This window comes from Callorhinchus milii, unplaced genomic scaffold, assembly GCF_018977255.1.
Source record: "Callorhinchus milii isolate IMCB2004 unplaced genomic scaffold, IMCB_Cmil_1.0 Scaffold27, whole genome shotgun sequence".
In the NCBI taxonomy this organism is placed as follows: Eukaryota; Metazoa; Chordata; class Chondrichthyes; order Chimaeriformes; family Callorhinchidae; genus Callorhinchus; species Callorhinchus milii.
The window spans coordinates 1,304,628-1,321,289 of NW_024704768.1; the positions used below are offsets into that span (position 1 = coordinate 1,304,628).

General features: G+C 50.6%; 1 protein-coding gene across 1 annotated transcript; it reads left to right on the plus strand.

Annotated features, from left to right (window-relative positions):
• Positions 1-6,219: 6,219 nt before the first annotated feature.
• Positions 6,220-14,619, plus strand: LOC121850914 (rap guanine nucleotide exchange factor 4-like). The gene is made up of 12 exons (XM_042344170.1): positions 6,220-6,361; positions 6,852-6,927; positions 7,813-7,953; positions 8,301-8,398; positions 8,920-9,045; positions 9,449-9,630; positions 10,680-10,770; positions 11,449-11,499; positions 12,010-12,097; positions 12,834-12,898; positions 13,425-13,479; positions 14,491-14,619. Exons 3-12 carry the CDS (start codon positions 7,815-7,817, stop codon positions 14,592-14,594), a joined length of 999 nt encoding a protein of 332 aa, XP_042200104.1. The 5' UTR covers positions 6,220-6,361; positions 6,852-6,927; positions 7,813-7,814; the 3' UTR covers positions 14,595-14,619.
• Positions 14,620-16,662: the final 2,043 nt, after the last annotated feature.

The window sequence follows — 16,662 nt, forward strand, 5'->3', positions numbered from 1 at the left end:
GGGAGCGAGCGAGGGAGCGAGCGAGGGAGGGAGGGAGCGAGCGAAGGAGGGAGCGAGCGAGGGGGGGAGCGAGGGAGCGAGCGAGGGAGGGAGCGAGCGAGGGAGGGAGCGAGGGAGGGAGGGAACGAGCGATGGAGGGAGGGAGAGAGGGAGGGAGTGGATAATAATAATAATCCATGTATTTGACACAGCGCCTCATCACGTCTTCGAGACGTCTCAAAGCGCTTCACTGGATATACTGTAAAGTGTAGTGACTGTGCATTTTGTGGGTGAAACGCAGCAGCCAATCGCGCACAGCGGTGACCCCCACAAACAGCCGTGGATTCAGCGACCAAATTATTATTATTATTTATTTTGTGAAGGGATTATTATCCCCGGAAAGCGATCCCCCAATGGACTAACAAGCGGGTTCCTCGTTACTGCTGGTGAACAGAGGCGTGTGCCTGCGTGTGCGTGTGTGTGTCTGCGTGTGCGTGTGTGTGGGGGGGGGTGGTGGTGGAGGAGTAAGGAAACTTGCCCGGGTCCTCTCGCTCGCGAGGCGAGGGCTCTAACCGCTGAGCTACAGGATGAGAGTGTGAGTGAGGGAGTAAGTGACGTAAGGAATGATGGATGAAGAAAATGAACGAGTGGAGTGGGGGAGCGGATGAGAGTGCGAGTGAGTGAGGCAGCGAGTGATTGCCTGAGGGAATGAGCGAGTGATGCAGTGAGTGAGGGAGATTGAGTGTGTACAGGAGGGGTTGAAGCGGGTCAGATTGAGGTTGTGAGTTTAACAGTGAGTGAGAGGGAGGGAGCGAGTGAGTGAGGGAGGGAGTGAGCGAGCGAGGGAGGGAAGGAGGGAGCGAGTGAGCGAGGGAGTGAGTGAGCGAGCGAGTGAGTGAGCGAGGGAGTGAGAGAGTGAGTGAGCGAGCGAGTGAGTGAGTGAGCGAGCGAGTGAGTGAGCGAGGGAGTGAAAGAGAGAGAGAGAGTGAGTGAGCGAGGGAGTGAGAGAGTGAGAGAGAGAGCGAGCGAGTGAGTGAGCGAGGGAGTGAGCGAGTGAGAGTGAGAGTGAGTGAGCGAGGGAGTGAGCGAGTGAGAGAGAGCGAGGGAGTGTGAGAGTGAGCGAGGGAGTGAGAGTGAGAGAGTGAGTGAGCGAGGGAGTGAGCGAGTGAGAGTGAGAGAGAGAGAGTGAGTGAGCGAGGGAGTGAGCGAGTGAGAGTGAGAGAGAGAGAGTGAGTGAGCGAGGGAGTGAGCGAGTGAGAGTGAGAGAGACAGAGTGAGTGAGCGAGTGAGAGTGAGAGAGTGAGTGAGCGAGGGAGGGAGTGAGCGAGTGAGAGAGAGTGAGTGAGCGAGGGAGGGAGGGAGTGAGCGAGTGAGAGTGAGAGAGAGAGTGAGTGAGCGAGGGAGGGAGTGAGCGAGTGAGAGAGAGAGTGAGCGAGGGAGGGAGTGAGCGAGTGAGAGAGTGAGTGAGCGAGGGAGGGAGTGAGCGAGTGAGAGTGAGAGAGAGTGAGCGAGGGAGGGAGTGAGCGAGTGAGAGTGAGAGAGAGAGTGAGCGAGGGAGGGAGTGAGCGAGTGGTGCTGAGATCAACACCAGCCACTGTGGCGGAGACATTTCTGATCAGGACCACAAACCCCACAGGAAGAGTGAGCGCGAGTGCGAGGCCGGTGGTGGGGGAGTCCGGCTCAGCTGCACACGTCTCGTCTACATTGTCTACGTGTCCTGTGGGGCCTCTCGCGCTCTCTCTCTTTTTGGGGGTGGGGGGGGGGGAGGTCAGAAGTTCCTGTCTTTCACAGCGTTGGAGACGCTGTGGGTGGTGTGGAGGGGGTGGGGATGGGGATGGGGGGGAATCCAGAACAAGGTGGGCATCACCATTAATGGAGTCAGGCCACTGAGGGGTGAAATCGGGGGCAGTTTTTCCCCCAAAGGGCAGTGGGAATCTCTCTCTCTCTCTCCCCCAAAAGGCTGTGGGTTATGGTGGGTCCAGTCACACTGTCCAGACTGAGGTGGAGATGTTTGTGGGGTCAGGGGATACGGGGCAAAGGGGGTAATTGGGGTTGAGATACAGATCAGCCGTGATCTAATAGAATGGGGGAACAGGTTCGAGGGGCTGAATGGCCTCCTCCTGTTGCTATGTTGCCGGGTTTCTATGTCCCTGTTGCTTTTTGCGCAATTATTTTGTGTCTCAACTTTCTCAGACCTGTTTAGCAGCTTTAGCCGCTGTACGGGTCACCCCTGAGATATCTTCAGGCTCGAGACGTGAGCAAAGGCTCAGTTAATGGGTGTTGTGGGGGAGGAGGAATGGGGGGAGCGGAGGAGGTGGGGGGGGGGGTGCATTGTGAGTGATGAGGGTGAGGGAGGGGGGTGGGAGATGGGGGATAGGGGATGTAAATGAATGCACTGAAAGTGTGATGCACAAAATACAGTTTACAGTATATTATAGAATCATAGAATTACACAGCACAGAAGGAGGCCATTCGGCCCATCGTGTCTGTGTCGGCTCTTTGAAAAGAGCTTCCAAACCAACCCCACTCCCCCCCTCTCTCCCCATAGCCCTGATCAACCCCACTCCCCCGCTCTCGCCCCATAGCCCCGATCAGCCCCACTCCCCCGCTCTCTCCCCATAGCCCCGATCAACCCCACTCCCTCGCTCTCGCCCCATAGCCGTGATCAACCCCACTCCCCCGCTCTCTCCCCATAGCCCTGATTGACTACCACTCTCTGTGTGAAGACACTTTTTCTAACTTCCCTATTTGATCTGTTTGTGACTATTTGATATTGATGGCCCTGGTTTTGGACTCCCCCACAAGTGGAAACATCTTCCCTACGTCGATCCTATCAAACCTTTCATCATATTGAAGACCTCTATCAGGTCACCTCTTACCTTCCTCTTTTCAAGAGGAAAGAGTCCAAGTATGTTCAGCCTTTCCTGATAGGTATAGCCTCTCAGTCCTTGGGAATCTCCTTTGCGCCCTCTCCAGTGCCTCTACATCCCTTCTATAATGTGGGGACCAGAACTGCACACAGTATTCTAAGTGTAGTCTAACTAACGTTCTATAACAGTTTACCATAACTTCCCTGCTTTTCATTTCTATCCCTCGAGAAATGAACCCCAATGCCTGGATTGCCTTTTTTATGGCCTTATTAACCTGCGTTGCTACTTTTAGTGAATTGTGGATGTGTACCCCCAGATCCCTTTTGCTCCTCTACTCCATTTAGGTGATTATTTTCCAGGATGTACGTGACTTCCTTATTCCTTCTACCAAAATGTGCCAGCTCACACTTTTCTCCATTGAAATGCATTTGCCATTTAAATGCCCACTCAGCAAGTTTATTGATGTCTTGCTGTAATGTGTTGCTGTCCCCCAATTTGGGGGAGTAAATTTTGAAATTGTGCTGCTGATTCCCGAGACCAAATCATTAATGTATACTGTGAATAACAGTGGGTACCAATACCAATCCTTGTGGAACATCGCTGCCCACTCCCTGCCAGTCTGAGTAGTTGCTATTCTGCTATTTTCCCCCTGACTCCACGTGCTCTGACATTATTCATTAGTCTATTGTGCGGTACCTTATCGAACGCCTTTTGGAAATCTAAATATATTACATCTGCTGCATTCCCCTTGTCTACTCTCTCTGTTTCCCCTTCAAAGAATTCAGTGAGGTTGGTCGCGCCTGACCTTCCTGTTTGAAATCCGTGCTGATTATTCTCTATTATGTTTTCTGTTTCTAGATGTTTTTCTATCACCTCCCTCAGTAAGGATTCCATTATCTTTCCTACCCCCGGTGTTAAGCTGACAGGTCTATAGTTCCCTGGGCTTGTTCCATCTCCCTTTTTAAATATAGGTATAACATTAGCTGTCCTCCAGTCGTCCGTCACTACTCCCTTTTTCTAAAGAGTTATTATATATGTGTAATAGTGCCTCTGCTATCTCTTCCTTCGATTCTTTTAATATACGCGGATGCAATCCATCTGGACCGGGGGTTTTATCCTCTCTGAGTTTCGTTAGCTTTTCGATTACATCTCCCCTTCGTATCTTAAATGTATTTATATTATTTTCGATCTCTTCTTCTCCTGTCGTGTCCACCTGATCCGTCTCCCTGGTGAATCCTGAGGCAAAGTCATCATTTAATATTTCTGCCGTTTCGCTGTTGCTGGCTGTGAGCTTATCGTGTCCATCCCTGAGTGGCCCTATTCCTATTTTGATTTTTCTTTTGTTATTGATATGTCTGTAGAATATTTTACTATTTCTTTTTATATTCCTTGATGATTTAGTTTCATATTTCCTCTTTGCCTTCCTAATTTTTTTTGACTATTTTCCTGACCTCTTTGTATTTTTATTGTCATGCTCTCCCTTGGTGTTTAGGTACATAGTGAACAGTTTCTTTCCTGAGTCTCAACTTTGCCCTTATGTCTTTATTCATCCACGGTGTCTCATTATTATTTAGCTTTGTCTTGCTTAACAGCGGAATATATTTCTCCTGGACTCTATTGATCGCAGTTATAAATTTTTCCCACTGCTGCCCCATCTCTTTGTTGCCAATATCGTTTTCCAGTTTATTTTCCCAGTTCCATTCTCGTCCCCTCCAAATCAGCTTTTTCCCAATCTATTTCCCTGGTCTTTGTTGTACTCATGTCCTTCTCAATCTTTATCTTAAACCTTATTAAGTTATGATCGCCATTGTCAAGATCATCCCCTACTCATACTTCTCTTATCTGCTCTGGTTCATTTCCCATTACTAAATCCGCTTACATTCTGGGTAAGAAAGGAGTCCTGGACACAGTGAAGGAACTCCATTCCCTTATTCCCTTTACCTATCTCCTTGCCAATTTATTTGGGGGTAGTTAAAATCCCCCATGATTATTACTCTGTCTTTTACTCATTTCCCTAATTTGCTTGCACATTTCTTCCTCTGCCTCCCTTCCGCCGTTAGGTGGTCTGTAGAGAACCCCTATTTGTGTGATTGATCCCTTGTTATCTTTTATCTCTGTCCACACTCTATCCAGATTACCGACCCACCCGCCCGCCAGTGGAAATAGTTTCTCCCCGTTCACCCGATCGAATCCCCTCCTCTTAACCTTCTCTGCTCCAAGGACAATAATCGCGGCTTCTCTGCCGCTCCCGATAACTGAAGTCCCTCATTCCTGGTACCATTCTGGTCAATCTCCTTTGTGCCCTCTCCAATGCCTTGACATCCTTCCTAAAGTGTGGGGCCCAGAACTGCACACAGTCTCTCGCTGAGGCCTCACCAGTGTTTTATAAGGTGCTATGTCAAGTGCAAAGATTATTTGGGGTCCTGTAGCTCAGTGGTTAGAGCGCTCGCCTTGCAAGCGAGAGGACCCAGGTTCGATTGCAGGTCGGGGCGAAACCTCAGACAAGTTTCCTTACTCTACACACACACACTCGCCTCTGTTTACCAATAGTAAATAGGAACCCGGTTGTTAGTCAATTAACGGATCGATTTTCTGGGCGTAATAATCGCTTCCCCCCCCAAATTTTTAAAAAAATAATAATTTGGTCACTCATCCCACGCCTGTTTGTGGGGACGTCGCTGGGATAACAACAATCATCGCACTTGACACAGCGCCTCATCACGTCATCGAGACGTCTCAAAGCGCTTCACAGGATACCCTGTAAAGTGTAGTGACTGTGTGTTTTGTGGGCGAAACGCGGCAGCCAATTGCGTTAACCTCAAGCTCTCAGTCTTGTAACAGATTCTCTGCCTGTCGCCCTCCCCACCCCTCCCCTCCCGCACTCCCTCCCCTCTGAAGGGCCGACCAGCTACTGGGGGCCGGGAATCCCCCCCCTCTGCTCCTGGTGACCCCACAGCCAAAGCCCTAACTAACGGGGAGGGGGGTCCTGGCTGGACAGGCAGCGGGAAAGCTTGGCCAGACAGCGCTCTCCCTCTCTCTCTCTCAATGGCCGAGCTATGTGTGGGTTTAGCCGGTTATCCCAACACACACTCTGTACTCCCCGCACCCCCGAGCCTTGGCTCTCACCTGTGCCTAATACTCTCCGGAATTAGGTGAGCAGGAGGCGTCCCTCCAGAGAGAGAGAGAGAGAGAGAGAATTCCATTCAGCAATCTCTGGGGTTTCCATGTGTAGGTCGGAGTCCGGGAATTCTCAGACGGGTTTCGAGGCTCCTAAGCAATGGTGATGGGTTTCCGTGTGTGTCAGACACCGCGGCTGAACCCTCCCCACCCCCCACTCCCCCCGCGCAGAGGTTATTTTGACGTGTAGTGACTGAACCCGGTTTTGGCGAGTGCTGATGGGAACCCATTACGTCACACGAGAGGGTCATTAACAAGGACGAAGACGGACAAACCATCTCATTCGTTTCCACAGCTCGACTGAGAATTCATCAAACAGGACGTCACAGGATCAGGTATGTTTCCCCTCTTCCCCCCAACGCCCTTTCCCCCCCCACCACCTAGTGGGGGTCACAAACAGAGAAAACCACTCATTAATTGATGTCCTCCTGACGTGAAAGACGCTTTATAAATGGAATCTTGTTGTTGTTGTAATTACTCAGTAGCTCTATCTCCCTCTCTCTCTCTCTCTCTCTCTCACACACTCTCTTTCTCTCTGGGACATGAGTTTGTGCTGAACTGTGAGTTAACACTGCGATCTCCCCCTTCTCTCCCCCCTTTTTGGGGAGGACAAGTTTGCAGGGCTATGGGGAGAGAGCGGGTGGGGGTGGTGGGGTTGATCAGGGCTATGGGGAGAGAGCGGGGGATGGGGTTGAATTGGAACCTCTCTCCCCTCTCTCTCTCCCCCTCTCTCACCCTCCTCTTCTCACCCACCTGCCCCCCGACCGCCTCTCTCCCTCACTCCCCTCTCTCACTCCCTCCCTCCCTCCCTCTCTCTCTCTGTAGGTCAAGCACAACCTTCCCTGGTTTCCAAACCTGGAGACCAGTCAGGATTCTCAGCTCATCAGGACTCAGGATAAGAGTAAGTCCATCCATTGATGCCCCTCGCTGTGAGGAGGGGTGTACGGGTGTGTGTGTGTGTGTGGTGTATGTGTGTGTGTGGGGGGTGTGTGTATGGTGTATGCGTGTATGTGTGTGGGATGTGTGTATGTGTGTGGTGTGTGTGTGTGGTTTATGTGTGTGTGTGTGGGGGGGGTGTGTGTGGTGTGTGTGTGTGTGTGTGTGGTGTATGTGTGTGGTGTGTGTGTGTGTGTGTGTGTGTGGGGTATATGTGTGTATGTGTGTGGTGTGTGTGGTGTGTGTGTGTGTGTGTGGGGGGGTGTTGGTGTGTGTGTGTGCGTGTGTGTATGTGTGTGTGTGTGTGGGGGGGGGTGTGTGTGGTGTGTGTGTGCGTGTTTGTGGACAAGTTTCCTTACCCCCCCCGCGCCTGTGTTCCCAGCAGCCAGTAGGAACCCAGTTGTTAGTCAATTATTATTATTATTATTATTAATTGGGGGATCACTTTCCGGGGGGTAATAATCCCTTCAAAATAATAATAATAATAATAACAACACTCCCTGCGCTGGAGCATTACTCTGGACATTGCCCCCTCCTCCCCTCCTCCCTAAGGTCCACCATTGATGGCCGCGCTTTCAGCCACTACCCCCCGAAACTCAGCAACCGCCCCCCCTCTCCCTCCTTCCGTCTCACCCCCTTCCCTCCCCATCGTCAGGTCGTGCCTGAAGACCTCCTCTCCAAACATGCGTATGGTCACCTCCCCCCACCCCCCCACTCCCCTCTCCCCCCTCTCCCCCCCTCTCTCCGGCTCGGTTGTCGTGCTCCGCCATTGTCAAGCGCTCTGGGACACTGCCCTGCGTGGGTTGTTGGTGTGGTGTTGGTGTTAACCCCCCCGGACCCTCCTGCCCAGTTATGTACCAGGTTTACCGAGCAGACCACAGCCTCGCCCGCCTGCTGCTGCCCCTCAATGCCTCGGCCCAGGAGGTACTCACTGCCCTCGAGGAGAGGGCGACCCACGAGCTGCTGCTCGTCCAGGTCAACTCAGCCGGAGGTGAGTGGGGGCGCGGGGGGGGGGGGGGGGGGGGGGGGCGGCGCTGTTATTATTTACCGTTATTATTGTTATTATTATTCATAATGACTATCACTTTTATTTATTGTTATTGTTAATAATTGTTGTTATTTATTATTGTTAATTGTTTCTTATTTATTTATGATTAATAATTCTGACTTATTATTATTTGAATAAATAGCATTATTACTCATTGAAACGCTGTCACTGTCAGGGCCTTGGGACGTCTCTCCGCCGCGACGGGCGCGATACCCGCGTAATCTTGTTGTTGTTGTTGTTGTTGTTGTTGATTATTTATTGTTATTTATTATTATTTGTTGTCGTTGCAGACCGTGTGGAGCTGAGGCCGGGGACTCGCTGCTTCGCCACTTCACTGCGACTGAACGAGCGACTGTACGTCTGTCCCCGAGGCCAACAGCTGTCACTGGTGAGCAGCCGCCCCCACACACACTCTGTCTGTCTCTCTGTCACTCTCTCTCTCACTCTCTGCCTCTCACTCTCTCTCTCTCTCTCTCTCTCTCTCTCTCTCACTTTGTCTCTCTCACTCTGCCTCTCTCTCTCTCTCTCTCTCTCTCACTTGTCTCTCTCACTCTCCCTCTCTCTCTCTCTCTCTCTCACTCTCTCTCTCACTCTCTCTCTGCCTCTCTCTCTCACTCTGCCTCTCTCACTCTCTCTCCTCTTCTCTCTCTCTCTCTCTCTCTCTCTCTCTCTCACTCTCTGTCTCTCACTCTCTGCTCTCTCTCTCTCTCTCTCTCTCCTCTCTCTCTCACTCTCTCCCTCCCTCCCTCTCTCTCTCTCTCACTCTCTGCCTCTCTCTCTCTCTCACTCTGTCTCTCTCACTCTCTGCTTCTCTCTCTCCCTCTCTCACTCTCTCCCCTCTCTCTCTCTCACTCTCTCTCTCCCTCTCCCTCCCTCCCTCTCTCTCTCTCTCACTCTCTGTGTCAGCAGGTCCCACACCCAGACCAGCTTTGGCCGACCACGGGCAGCCTGGCCACCCTGGAGCACGTCAGCTCTAAGGACCTGGCCATTCACCTGACCGAGTACGACTGGGAACTGTTCTCTTCTGTCCACGAGGTAACGGCTGCGCGCAACTGGCTGCCGCGTTTCACCCACAAAACACACAGTCACTACACTTTATCCCGTGAAGCGCTTTGAGACGTCTCGAAGACGTAACGAGACGCTGTATCAAATGCCAGGATTATTATTATTGTATAAGTTGTTCCTGATCGCTGCTCTCTCTCTCTCTCTCTCTCTCTCGCCCTCTCTATCTCTCTATTCCTCCACCCCTCCCTCTCTGTCTCTCTCCCACCGCCCCCTCTCTCTCTCTCTATCTCTCCCTCTCTCTCTATCTCTCCCTCACTCTCTCTCTATCCCTCTCACTCTCTCTCTATCTCTCCCTCACTCTCTCTCTGTCTCTCTCACTCTCCCCCTCCCTCCCTCTCTCTCTCTCTCTCTCTCTTTCGTTCTCTCTCTCCAGGTGGAGTTGGTGTATTTCACTTTCGGGAAACAGAAGTTTCCCCACGGAACCACCGCCAACTTTGACCGTTATCTCTATCGCTTCAACCTCCTGCAGTTCTGGGTGGTGACAGAGATCTGTCTGTGCAGCGACTTAGACAAACGTGTTCAACTGCTCAAAAAATTCATCAAACTCGCTGCCTAGTGAGTAGGACCTTCGTCGGGCGATGGTGGGGGCGGGAGGGGGGGGTGGGGGGAAGGGGAGAAGGGCTAACACGTCTTCAACTCTTCAGTACTTAAGTTTCGCCCACAAAATACACAGTCGCCACACTTTATGGTACGTCCTGTGAAGCGCTTTGAGACCTGATACGGCGCTGCATCAAAGGCAAAAGGATTATTATTATTAATAAACTTTCAAAAAAACATTCACACGATGATGCAATCGAGATCAAGGCTTCGTAGCGGGAGCTTTACTGCGTCTCCAGCCCTGACTCCAGGTGGGAATCTGGGTCCACAGTACCCCATCCCTAATCTCCTCGCCCTCCACACCCTCCAGATCCCAACCCCAGCTCAGGCCATAGGATCACAGAATAATACAGGAGGAGGCCATTCTGCCCATCGTGTCTGTCGGCTCTTTGAAAAGAGCTTTCAAATCAACCCCACTCCCCCCCCCCCTCTCTCCCCATAGCCCTGATCAACCCCACTCCCCGCTCTCTCCCCATAGTGCTGCAAACTTGTCCTCCGCAAATAATTATCTACTTCTCTCTTAAAAGCTGTTAGTGACTCGGCTCCACCGGCCTTTCAGGCACCACTCCAGATCCCAACAACTCGCTGTGTGAAGACATTTCTCCTTCCCTCCGTTTCTTTTAACGACTATTTTAAATCGGTGCCCTCGGGTTACCCACCCCCGCCAGTGGAATAGTTTCTCCTTCGATCCCCGATCAATCCCCTCCTCTTAACCTTCTCTGCTCCAAGGACAATAATCGCGGCTTCTCTGCCCTCCCGATAACTGAAGTCCCTCATTCCTGGTCCATTCTGGTCAATCTCCTTTGGCCCTCTCCAATGCCTTGACATCCTTCCTAAAGTGTGGGGCCCAGAACTGCACACAGTCTCTCGCTGAGGCCTCACCAGTGTTTTATAACTGGTCCAAATCCCTGACTGTCCAGCGCCTTGGGATGAACTTCTGACGTGAAAAGCGCTGTGTAAATGTGATGTATTGTTAAGTGCTCTCTCTCTCTCTCTCTCGTTTCCAGTTGTAAAGAGCAAAAGAACATGAATTCTTTTTTTGCTGTGGCGTTCGGGCTGAGTAACAGCGCTGTGTCTCGGCTCAGCAAAACCTGGGAGGTGAGTCCTGTCTCCTCGCTTCACTTTGAGACATCCTCCAGTTATTGTGGAGTCTCCCTGTGTCCCTCAGTGGTTAGAGCCTTCGCCTCACAAGCGAGAGGACCCGGGTTCAATTCCCGGAGGGGTCAGGTCAGGGCGAAACCTTCCTCCCCAAACACACACGCACACACACACGCACACCCCGCACACACACGCACGCGCACACACACATGCACACACACGCACCACACACACACTCCTCTGTTTACCAGCAGTCAGTAGGAACCCGGTTGTTAGTCAATTGGAGGATCGCTTTCTGGGGGTAATAATCCCTCCTCCCCCCGAAAAATTGGGTCACTCAATCCACAGCTGTTTGTGGGGGATCGCTGTGCGCAATTGGCTGCCGTGTTTCGCCCACAAAATGCACAGTCTGTACACTTTACAGTGTATTCTGTGAAGCGCTTTGAGACGTCTCGAAGTGATGAGGCGCTGTATCAAATGCGAGGATTGTTATTATTATTAATATAACTATCATCATCGTTTTATTAATACAACATAATTATTAATATATTTTTATTATTAATAACAATATAATGATGATCGTTATTAATATCATTGTTCTATTGATATTATTATTATTAACAATATTATTATAAAGTAAGACGCTGAGGTTGTTAAGTCGATCTGTGGCTGTTTCAGGGTCTGACAAACAAAACCAGACGAGTGTATCAGAGCTTTGAGAGACTGATGGTAAGTGATGGCACCAAGTGGTTGGGTTTGTGTTCATGTCAATTGGGTTTCGCTTTCCTGGAGGGATGGAGGGAGGGAGTGAGGGAGGGAGAGAGAGGGAGGGAGGGAGGGAGGGGTGGAGGGAGAGAAGGAGGGAGGGAGGGAGAGAGAGAGAGAGGGAGACAGGTGGAGGGAGGGAGTGAAGGAGAGAGAGAGCGGGAGAGAGAGAGGGAGGGAGGTGGAGGGAGAGAAGGAGGGAGGGAGAGAGAGAGAGAGGGAGAGAAGGAGGGAGTGAGGGAGAGAGAGAGAGAGGGAGGGAGGGGGTGGAGGGAGAGAGAGAGGGTGGGAGGTGGAGGGAGAGAAGGAGGGAGGGAGAGAGAGAGGGAGAGAAGGAGGGAGGGAGTAAAGGAGAGAGGGAGGGAGGGAGGGAGGGAGGGAGGGCGGTGGAGGGAGAGAAGGAAGGAGGGAGAGTGGGAGAGAGGAAGGGAATGCGAAGCAGAGACACTGACGGGCGACGCTGTTTGTCCACAGGACCCTTCGCGGAACCACAGGGCCTACAGGATGGTGGCCGGTAAACTCAGTCTCCCCTTCCTGCCCTTCATGCCTCTGCTGATCAAAGGTGCGGAATACAATAAATAATAATAATAATGAATAATAATCCTTGCATTTGACACAGCGCCTCATCACATCTTCTCGACGTCTCAAAGCGCTTCACAGAATACACTATAAAGTGAATTGACTGTATATTTGTGGGTGAAATACAAGGATCATTATTATTATTGGTATTATTATTGGTATTATTAGTATTCATATTATTATTAATAAATTATTGCTATTATTCATATTATTATTATTATTTAGCTTGTTTTTTTTTACGCAATGGATTTCGGGGTCAATATTGGTCCAAAGCAGCTTCAAGGGTTCAGTGTAAAGCTCTCTCCGCACCGCAGGGAGACTTGAGGAAGACTTGGGAGAGAGAGAGAGAGAGAGAGAGACAGGGAGTCAGAGAGAAAGAGAGAGACCCAACGAGAGAGACAGAGAAAGAGACTCAGAGAGAGAAAGTCAGAAAAGAGAACCAGAGAGAGAGAGATCCAGAGAGAGAGAGAGAGAGAGAGGTGGGGGTGTGGGAGTCAGAAAAAAGAGCGTCAGAGACAAAGAGAGATTTGAAGAGATAGAGAGAGGGGGAGAGAGAGGGTCACAGACACACACACACACACAGAGGAGAGAGAGAATGAGAGAGAGAGAGAGAGAGAGGGACAGAAAGACAGAGAGAGGGAGAGAAAGAAAGACTCTGCGAGAGAGAGAGAGAGAGCGAGAGAGAGTGTGACTGAAGCCGACTTGTGTCCTCTCTCTAGACCTGACCTTCATCGAGGAGGGCAACAAAACCTTTGTCAATAACCTCGTCAACTTTGAGAAAATGGTGAGTGCGCCGTTCGTTGACGTGACAATAAACTCGCGGCCGTTTATTTCACCCCGAGCCGTCCCCGACTCAACCCCCGACACCAGGTTACGCTCACGTGGAGCCTTCCACGTCGGGAGGACGTCCCAAAGGCGCTGGACGGTCAGGGGTTCGGGCCCCGAGCCGGGGGTGAGTGGATTGCTGGACCGCGTTAATCACTCAATAATTATTATTATTGATCGTTGTCGAGGTATCTCTGGGACGTTCTCTCCGATGGCGTGAAAGGTCACTGATGAAATTTAATTTTGTTGCTGTTGTTATTTGTTAATTCAGCCACGAAACTCTGTCACACTCTCCCTCTACCCCTCCCCCCTTGCCCCCCCCCCCACCACTCCACAACCCTTCCTTCCCCATCTTCGGTCACCTCCCTCCTCCTTCCCTCCCTCCAGCTCGGAGTCGTGCTCCGTCACTGTCGAGCGCTCTGGGGGGGGGGGGGGGGGCTGTGTAACTCTAAGCTGTTGTTGGTAACTGTCTTTTTCTGTTGTAGCGGATGATCGCACGGACTGTGAACCTGTTTAGACGATGTCGGACTCACTCCCAGAGTAAGTCTCTCTCCTTAGCGCTGACAGCACCAAACGCTCATCCCCTCCCCTCCCACTCCCTCTGGGTCTCTCCCATCTTCCCCTCTGACTTGTCGTGTGCTCCCCACCCCTCTCCAGCCTTCAATTCTTACCCCAAACCTCTGCCGCTCCCCATCTCGTCTCTCCAGTCTTAAAAGGACCCGGGTTCCCGGGCGGGTCAGGTCAGGGCAAAACCATAGGCAAGTTTCCTTATTCCCACACACACACACACACACACACACACATACACACACAGACACACACACACATACACAAACACAGACAGACAGACACAAACATACACATACAGACACACACACACAACCACACAGACACACCACACACACACATACAGACACACACATAGACACACACCACACACACAGACACACGCACACACATACAGACACACACACATACACATACAGACACACTACACACACACACATACACACACAGACACACACACATACACATACAGACACACACACACACATGCACATACAGACACACACAGACACACACACACAGACACACACACAGACGCCTCTCTTTACCTAACAGTAAGTAGGAACCCGGTTGTTAGTCGATTGGCGGATCGCTTTTCCGGGGGTAATAATCACTTAAAAAATAATAATTTGGTCACTTCAATCCACGACTGTGGGACATTTCTGTGGGCAATCGGCTGCCGCGTTTGGCCCACAAAATATACAGTCACTACGCTTCACAGTATGTTCTGTGAAGCGCTTTTTCGAAGACTTGATAAGGTGCTATAATTCCTGGTGATTCCTCCCAGAATACGTTCCTTCCAACCAGAGGCAGTGAGTTGAAAGTCTCCTGACTCAAGAGGAGGGATTGCTACCAACCGAGTGATCCGGACTGACACCAGGCCATCGAATATTAAAGGCACCACATTGAGTGTTTGGATTATCTCTCCTGATTGTTTCACCCGCTCAGTCTCTGCTCTGAACTGTTTTCTCCTTTCATTTCAAGTGATACCCCAGAAGATGGAGCCAGAGATCTCGTCTGCTCAGATTTCGACGAGTGAGTCTCGATTCATCCCACACTATTTTTCCTTTGGTCACCCGTGCGTCTGACACATGCAGGAATCCATCGCCACGCTGCCGCGTTTCGCCCACGAAACGCACGGTCTGAGTCACTTTACAGTATGTTCTGTGAAGCGCTTTGAGATGTCGCGAAGACGTGAAAAGGCGCTGCATTAAATGCAATTTTTATTAAGTGAATCTAAACCAGACTGAGAGTTCCATATAATAAGAATAATAATGATAATTGTAAGTGATAAGGCACTATATCGAATGCAAGGATTATAATTATTAACATATATAACAATATGGTCGGGAAAATTCTTGAGTCCTTAATTAAAGATGTCGTTATGGGATTCCTGGAAACCATAACAAGATTAGGCAGTCAACACGGCTTTACAAAGGGAAGTCACTTCACTAATCTTTAGAGTTTTTTGAAGATGTATCTACAGGTTAGAGAGGGGGGAACCAGTAGATTTAGATTTTAGATTTTAAAAAGGCATTTGACAAAGTGCCACACAAAAGGCTATTGCACAAGGTTAAGGCCCACGGGATTAATGGGAACATATTAGCATGGATTGAAGAGTGGCCAACGGGTAGAAAACAGAGAGAGTAGGGATCATTTCGAATTGGCAGGAGATGTGACTAGTGGAGTGCCACAAGGATCAGTGCTTGGGCCTCAGCTATTTACAATTTACATCAATGATCCAGACGAGGACATTGAATGTAACGTATCTAAATTCCGGATGACACTAAACTCGGTGGGAGAGTGAGCTCTGAGGATGATGCAAAAAGATTGCAACGGGATATAGATAGGAGGGGGAGTGGGCGAGTAGGTGGCAGATGGAATTTAATGTGGGGAAGTGTGAAGTTATTCACCTGGTAGAAAAATAGAAAAACAGATTATTTTCTAGAGGGGGAGAGATTAGATAGTGTTCAGAGGGATTTGGGTGTCCTTGTACACCAGTCTCAAAAAGTTAGTTTGCAGGTGCAGCAGCAACTAAGAAGGCGAACGGCAGTTAGCGTTCATTGCAAAAGGTTTAGAGTACAAGAGTAGGGAAGTCTCGCTGCAACTGTATAGGGCTTTGGTGAGACCGCACCGAGAGTATTGTGTGCAGTTTTGGTTCCTTATTTAAAAAGGACATACTTGCCCTCGAGGGGGTGCAGCGTAGATTCACTCGGTTAGTTCCTGGGATGAGGGGACTGACCTATGAGGATAGGCTGAATAAACTGGGGCTGTATTCTCTAGAGTACAGAAGAATTAGGGGGATCTTATTGAAACATATAAGATTCTTAAAGGGCTGATAAAGTAGACACTGAGGGTCTGTTTCCCCGGTGGAGAATCTATAACCAGGGGTCACAGTCTGAAAATTAAGGGTCAGCCTTTTAGAACAGAGTTGAGGAAACATTTCTTCACTCAGAGGGCAGTGACTTTATGGAATTCACTCCCCAGAAGGCTGTAGATGTCAGTCCTTGAACATCTTCAAGGCTGAGACTGATAGATTTTTAAAAACAGAGGGATTAGGGGATATGGGGAGCAGGTAATTAGAGTTAGGTCTGAAGATCAGCCATGATCTTATCGAATGGCGGGGCACAGGCTCGAGGGGCCGAATGGCCTACTCCTGCTCCTAATTCTTATGTTCTTATATATTATTAGGGGGACTGCGGGATGGAGTTCCAGAGGGTGGGGGCAGAGTAGTGAGGCAGGTGAGGCAGGGGATGTGAAGCAGGCCAGAGCCCGCTGAGCGGAAGGAGCGAGTAGGATGGTAGGGGGTTAGGAGGTCACAGAGGTAGGAGAGTGAGGCCATGGAGGGCTTTGAAGGTGAGGACCAGGACCTTGAACTGTATCCTCTGTGTGATGGGAAGCCGGTGGGGGTGATAGGGTCACCGAGTCTGGTGTGGGAGAGGACACGGGCTGCAGTTAGTTCTGGATGAGCTGCAGTCAGTGGAGGGAGGAGTTGGGGGCCGACAAGCAGTGAGTTTGCATAGTCGAGCCTCGATGTAATGAAGGCGTGTGTGAGGGTCTCGGGGGCTGCGGAGTGAGGCAGTGGCGGAGCCGGGCGAGGTTGGGAGGTGGGGGAGGCAGAGCGGGTCATGGCGTGGATGTGGGTAGACAGGATAG

Excerpts from the sequence above, each read along its gene's own strand:
- LOC121850914 (XM_042344170.1), top strand. The coding sequence starts at position 7,815 with ATGTACCAGGTTTACCGAGCAGACCACAGCCTCGCCCGCCTGCTGCTG. Across the intron at positions 11,500-12,009 it reads AGAGCTTTGAGAGACTGATG|GACCCTTCGCGGAACCACAG; the intron begins GTAAGTGATGGC and ends GTTTGTCCACAG. Across the intron at positions 13,480-14,490 it reads ATGTCGGACTCACTCCCAGA|TGATACCCCAGAAGATGGAG; the intron begins GTAAGTCTCTCT and ends TTTCATTTCAAG.